Raw genomic sequence first — 7,772 nt, 5'->3', positions numbered from 1 at the left:
AAGTGTTCAAGAGTTCGGTTTGTGTATGTATACTACTCCTACTGTATATGTGCTTTTCTTTTCTTAGTAACCACACTTTGCTATGTATTTTTCCTTTTATAAATAGTACTGTGTTATTTTCAATTTTTTGTTTCACAATTACAATTTATATATTCTATATATTCAACTTCCTATGATTTTCAGCTGAATTATTTTTAATCTGTTTAGAAATGAGGACAAAATATATGATTGTAAGAAATTGAGAATCAAAATTAATTTGTCACTCAAGATTCGTAAATTTTGTTGATAAATCGAGATTTTGAGTAAATCGGAGTATATTAAGTGAATTGACATTTTTTAAGAATAATTAAAAAATTAACTAAATTGAGAATATTAAGAATATTGAGATGGAGTAATGGTTGTTGGATTAATTTTTATTTATCAATAATCAATAACATATGAAGGAGAATATACTCCTTTAAATGTATATGACGTAGCATGTATTTTAAATCAAACTCTAAAAAAATGAGTGTGCGTGGTGCGTTGATCATGCGTGAGGATACATATATTGCTTATCCATAAAGGCCGCCACGTCATGCTACTCTTATGTCCCACGCGTCTTTTTCTCCTTTTTCTTGACGTATCAAACTTTGCTTTTTTCACATTCATCTGACCCTTCTGCCCTCAGATGCTGAGTTGACCGTTACATCGCTAATGACGGCGTTTGCTTAGAAAATAAGTTAAAATTTGTAAAATTAAAATAAGAAAATACAGCATGACGGCGGAGAAAGGCAACGCTGGTAGCCTCTGTTATAACGAGAAATGATGTCATCAAGTCTCGGCTGTATCGAAGAAGTATCTGGGATACATCTCGTCGTAAATTGCTTTATTTGACAATTAGTGGGACAGCACTACCATCATGCTCATATGAGCATTATCATCAGGGTTAATTGCTAGCTCCACTCCTTGCTTCCCTTCTCTGCATGGTTAACAAGGATGGTTATCGAAATCAAGAATATGAGAGATAGCTTGCTCGAGAGTGTAGTTGATAAATTGATAATAATTTTTATAAATTAATTAAAATTTGTTAGTATATCACTCATTGTCGAAAATCGGAAATCAAAGTAATTATATAGTTAGTATTTAATAAAATTTTAACTTTTATATGATTTATAAATTATACTTATTTGAATATAATATATAAAAAGAGTAAAGTATGTGGTTAAAGAAAAAACACAACAATCAAAAAAATTAATGAAATATTGTTTCACGTGAAAAAGAAAAGAGAGAGTAGTTGCCGTGAGGGCACATGATAGACAACCCATTTTACTAATTTATTATATATACTCAATTGAGAACAATTTATAAGGATTAATTGGATTTCAAAAATCGAATCAGTGGCCGATCTTATGGAGGATTAATCTGGAAATAATCAGTTAAATCTGAGATTATTTAGAACACTGATATCACTCCTTCATCCGTGATTTAGAGCAATTACAAAGACGAACATTTTTAACTGAAATCATTAATACATGTCATAAATAAAAATGTAGAGATTATGCTAAAAAAAATTACTCCGACACTACATTCCCTTACGTATACATTGCGATGTTGGTTAAATTTATTTACAAGTTTGTAAGAAATTTATTATCAAGTTTCATTTCAAATTATCAAATAAGAGGATTTGAGTTTTCACTTCAGATCATCAAATAAGAGGATTCGAATTTTTATTTCAAATTATCAAATTTATATTAATATTTGAATGCCTTAGATTTCAAATAAATCAAAATCTAATCATATGATAAAAAAATAATTTGTTTAAATTCAGAATAAAATTCAGGTTATCAAACGGACTAGAAATGAATATCAAATTTCTAGACAGGTCATAAAAGATTAGGTCATAAAAATTGTTGCTTGTTGGCCTGACTCTCAATTGTTTATTTTCCTTGGCATATAATTGAAGTATCTGGTATACTTGCGTTCTCTCTCGTAAAGGACGACAATTAGTGGGTCAATACCACCATCATGCTCGTATTATCATCATCATTAAGCTAGTAATTGCTAACTCCAGTCCTTGCCCCCCTTGTGGTGTTTTTTCTTTTCATTGTTAACAAGTCATTTATAACATAAATCGGGGAATTTAACGAATATCTATTAAAGCATATCACTCACCCGTGCCTTAGGCATGATGTAATCATGTAATAGAAAAGTATTTAGTAGTTAATACCATGTGTTGTAGATTAATTAAAAATTGTTGCTTGTGGGCATGGCTCTTAATTGTATATTTTTCCTTAAACACATTTAGAAAATTATTGGAACAAATTAGAGTGAGACTATTGACCACTTGTGGTCCATAAATAAATAATGATAACTGGAATACGACGTATTTAAGAGAGAACTCTGGAAGAAATTAAGTAGCTTTCCTCTTCGGCCAAACCCCCGAACATGCAAAACTTGGTGCATTTGACCATGTGTGCGCTTACCACTAAAGCAAGGTCCAAAACAAACCACGCAAGCCACATTCTCATCCACTTGACCGGTTTAAATCATTTTAAGTGTATGATCATCATATTATTCATTGTAATCTTTCATGTTATAATATTTTAATGATATTCAATGTAGGCTTATAAGCACATGTTAGGGGGGCGGTTTTGAACAAATTTAAAAAATACATGTCGTTTAAAGCAAAGAAGTAGACCAGAAGGGAGAAGTAAATTAAGATTTATAAATGATTTAACTGTTTGGAAAAGAAGTAGAAGTCTAAAAACAAAAGATAGCATTCTGACCTTCTTATAATTGTTTCTGATTTTCTTCACAAACGAGTCAAATAAAATAAAAATCCACTTTTTTCCGGAAGCGAGTATTGCCAAGCAGACGCAAAGTTTCAATAACATTATCATAAATCAAACTATAAGTTCGTGATAATTATTTAATGAGTACATATTCCATCCCTTATGTTTGATCATTTTATATTTTGTTTATTAAATCTATAATACTGACATAATATGGGTCCGTTTGTTTCAGAGAAGCCGAAGCTGCTTCTGGCTTATGAATTTTTTGATCCGTTTGTCTAAATAAGTAGAACCATTTTTAAGAAGTTGATAATACTACTCCCTCCGTCCCTCCCATTTCTTATCAAATGGGTTGGGCACGGGGTTAAGAAATATGTATAAAGTAGTGGAGAAGAGGAAGAAAAGTGGGTGAAGTGGTGGGACCCATTGATTTTTAATGTATAAAAAGGAGATAGTGGAGTAAAAGTAATGTGAAAAGGAAAGAAAAGTGGAGAAGTGGTGGGACTCATTAACTATTTTTGGTAAGTTTTGAAATGTAAAGAATTGGATTGCACACCCCAAAAAGGAAAGTGTAAAGAAATGGGAGGGACGGAGGGAGTAATTTATATCTCAAAGCTTCTGCTTATTTTCCAAACACTTTATTTAACTTATTTACTTCTCATTTCTCATCCACTTCTTTACTTTAAGCAAGAAATCACTTTTTTTAAGTTTACCCAAACAGCCCTACAAGTCTTGATTTCTAATCTACTTTATATTGTATCATGGTTGATACGAAAGTTAAGGTTTCTGCCAAGTTATAAATCGAAGACCAAATCAAAAAAATGATCGAAAGATGCTATTTCCTCTTATTTAATACCTTAGGATATATGGCTTATAATTATGGAGAATGTTCACATCATGTTCTTAATGGTTATATATGAACAAAAACGACACGAATGTAATGGATTTCACACATTGGCGATCTCGACACCAACTTATCCAAGAGAAACCACAGAATTAGGGTCTTATCGGATAGATGGTCAGCTCTCGGCCAAGTACTATTTGTTGGCTCATATTAACTTCAACACACTCGAATATATGCATGGAGGCTACGAGACTAGTACTATTTTGATCGTGTCATATAAACTCGATACATATGCCGATTGTCAAGAATTTAATTAAGACCAGAAATCTATAAGATTTTAACTAAATTATCATGTTAAGTAATGTGCAGTTCTCTCCAAAAAGTCAGAGGACAAATATATTTTTATTTCAATTATGATATAAATACTCATAAATAAATCACATCAAAATATAATGTGTGTGTTTGAGTGGGCTTTTAAGCCCCGCTTCAGGAGTTTTAAGTTAGAAGCACTTATTCGTACTGTTTGTGTAAAAAGTCGAGAAACACTTATAAAAAGTTAGGATCTTAACTTTTATTCCATAACTTCTATTTTTTTTCCCGAACACTTTAATCATTTATAAGTCGTAACTAATTTCTAACTTCTACTTCATTTTTTTTAATTTAATCAAGAAGCACTTATTCTAAACTCACCCAAATAGCCCCAATTTATAACTGTATCTCTTGAAATTTTTTTATTTCCAAAAGTTTCAAGAAAAAGGTGCAATTTTAGAATCCTGGCTTACCTATCTCTCCTAATCTGAATCCAGAACCAACTCATATGCCTAACCCATGTGCGAGTGCTAACAATGTATCGTAGAATGCCTTGTTCCGTTTTTTGCCTGAAATCTACTCTACATGACTAACAAGTCACCAAAAATGCGGTGTTTTAGTCCTATCTACACGTCAGTCTGTCCTCTGTGACCGTTATATTCAAGTTTCGACCACACATTCAGGATTCAGGCTCTTCTTCTTGGTCTCTTTTTTCCCCTGTTTTGGATGCATTCGTGTAATTTTGTTTTCTTCGAAAATTACTTCTTTTTAACATTTCATAACGTATGAGAGATTATTTCCAAATATATTATCTAAAAGTTTTTCTAAATTTTCATTCCATTTTAATTTTTCTTTAATTCTTAACTATTATCATAATTATTTTATGTTCTTAAATATCATCACGGCATGTTAAAAATAAGTCATGTTCACGTTTTTTTACCAAATGGGTGGATTAATTAATTAAATAAATAACCAATTTAAATTAACATAAAATCATATATACTCTGCAGATCACGTAATCGCTCCGAATATATATGTATGTTTTCAGAATTATACTATATTATATCTGAGTACAGTTCTTTGGAGTTCTCATTTCGGTAGAATATCAGAGTCCTTATTTTCCAAAATTGGATAAAATATAATTTAGTGACTTCGGTTTTAATTTTTTTGTTTTACAATATTTTTAAACATAGAACAAGCTAAAGATTATATTTTATAACGTAATCAATATGCACAACAATTAATTTTATAAATTACGGACATATTAAATGTAATGTAGAATATAGCGTTCTGGGATTTATAAATGCAATTATTATGCTTTTATTATTCATATATACTCGCTTCGTCCCAATTTATTTGTCTTATTTTACTTTTTGTGGTCAAATTGACCAAATTTTGACCGATAATTAATAATTATTCCTATATGATCTCAAAAATAAAAAACATAAATTTTAAAATAAAGTAGAAATGGATTCTAGTAATATATTTTTTTTATTTTTTAAAATTATTTAATATATGCGAATTTCAGTCGAATTTTGATAAATTTGACCATAAAAAATGAAATATAAATTGAGATAGACGGAGGAGGGAGTATTTTTTATCACTTAAACTCATAATTGTGTACAAAAACATGTACATAATAACATGTGGCGGATTTTAATTGGATGACCCCTGCATTTACACCAACCACCCCAATTAAAACCCACCACATCACTTGCCACGTCATTATATACAAATTTTCTATACATACACAATTATGTGCACCTAGCACTACTCTTGGATTGATATCCAACAGATGACAAACCTTTCGAGATCACGAGAGAGAGAGAGAGATCGAGTGACAAAATGCGGAAGAGATCGAGTATTTCTAAAGAAATCTAAAAGAACTGATCTGCCATGGAAATGAAGCTCAGAAGACCACTACACATACATCCTGTTGACTTTGGGCACGCAATTTAAAGTTCATTGACCGCATAACTACATGACTTATTTTTAAAATTTTATTTTTGTAAATAATAGTTAAAATATGAAATTTTCATTTACAAAAGAAAAAAAAAATAAAAAAATAAATTTCGGAAGTAGACGGTCAATGCACCTAAAGTTACGCGTCCAAAGTTAACTAGCTCATTTAATTTGGGATGGAGATAGTATTATTGAATGAGAAAGTGAATGTTGTAATTTGTTCTCCGTATATATACATCATGAAGATAAATAGTAAATGTGCTAATTATTAATATGTGATGACTTTATCAAGCAATTACGTAACAAAAAATTGTGAAAAAAATGAAATCTTGTCTTCCTATGTCAAGAAAATAAAGTTCTAACTGCTGTATAATAAACATGTTTAAAAACTGCACAAAGATTTTTTTCATTAAAATTTAAATAACTATAAAACACAAATAGCTGAAGCAAGAATGATAGCTGCAGCTTCTTGAAGTCTTAAACTACTACACCATCCATCAATCTCCAGCTACCTAATTGTTGCATTATTAATATACTAATTCTTAACAATCTCTGTTCATAAGCTTTTTTCTCCCTTCGATTATTTCATCAAAGAAATCATCGATCTGCACAATAAAATTCTCAGCTCCACTTCGAAAACCATCAAAACATCTCTTCAAGTCCTCTATCTTTTTTCTGATTTCACCAAGTCTTATTGTTCCATCAGCCTCTATATTTTTCCTCAACTCAACTTCCACCTCTTGCATGCTACAACCTGCTTTCAAGAACTCATAACAAAGCACACCAGATTGTTGACCTCGCAATTCATGCACTGCAGATTTCAGTCTCTGGTGCAATTTCGACGCATATACCATAAAATTTAAGTCGGAATCTGTATGGCTATCAGCACATATTCCTCCTTCATCAGGAAAACTAGTATCAGGGGAAAAATACACTAGTCCATTAAGTAAGATCATGAGAAGCAATGAGTTAACATTTCTTAGCATAAACAGAACTCCTGAGAAATCACGAAAATCATTAAATTCTGATTCCGTCGATGCATTCTTGTCAAATTTCAATGATAATGGTTGAATCCTGGTTTGCATCAGCCCCCTGCTCTCCTGCAAATAAATTGCACCGTTTATTTGACACTGCGAAAAATCTCGGAGTATCTGATAATATCACAAAACAAGAGCATTAGTGAAAAATTCAAGATTTTTTTAATGTTATATACATTGAATTTATTATCAGTACTACTAATATAAAATAAAAAAATTGACGACCTGGACGGAAAGTGGAGGGTCTAAACTCTGGTGAAGTTCGAGAGTGTTGGCTATTGTAGAACCAGCCATGTAGTAATTTTCCAGGCTAGATAATGCCGACTTAAGCACACGACAAATATCCCAAAGCCTTGAGGTTTCGTCCATGTACTCATTAAGCCATTTTCCGCCTTGGGGGAGGTGAAGTTCTTGGACTAAGATGCATATTTGGGAATGAAAGGATTGAAGGCAAGAAAGGACATGACAAAGAAACTCAATAGACATGAATTTGTGAGAAATAAAGGAATGGTCAAGATTGCTAAGGCCTTGAGTGAGAAACTTGTAGAAGCTAGTTACATGAAGAGAATGATCCATTGTATAAGAAAGAAAAGTTGATGGTGTAGTTGATGGTGTGTGTTCTCTCTTTGTTTCTTGTATATATAGTCACTTTGTATGCGAGATTAAGGCTTTAACTGAAATTGCAGAAAGAAAGGGTGAGAATGGTATCCGTTAAATCTCAAATAATATTTTCGAACAAATTCGTTTAAGCAAAAAAAACGTATGTGTATAATTTATTTTTATAAACAACAAAAATCATGGAATACCAGTAAATTCTAAAAAAATTTTAAGACACCATAAATCTTCAAA

The 7,772-nt window shown here is 31.3% G+C and overlaps 1 protein-coding gene across 1 annotated transcript; it reads right to left on the bottom strand.

The window, feature by feature from the left end:
• Nucleotides 1–6,428: 6,428 nt before the first annotated feature.
• On the bottom strand, nt 6,429–7,292 carry LOC108207606 (uncharacterized). Its single transcript, XM_017378043.1, has 2 exons — nt 7,149–7,292; nt 6,429–7,037 (listed from the first exon to the last, which is right to left on the bottom strand). The coding sequence occupies exons 1-2, from the start codon at nt 7,290–7,292 to the stop codon at nt 6,429–6,431; spliced, it is 753 nt and encodes a 250-aa protein (XP_017233532.1).
• Nucleotides 7,293–7,772: the final 480 nt, after the last annotated feature.

This window comes from Daucus carota, chromosome 2, assembly GCF_001625215.2.
Source record: "Daucus carota subsp. sativus chromosome 2, DH1 v3.0, whole genome shotgun sequence".
NCBI lineage: Eukaryota > Viridiplantae > Streptophyta > Magnoliopsida > Apiales > Apiaceae > Daucus > Daucus carota.
This window is presented reverse-complemented; position numbering and strand designations above follow the sequence as displayed.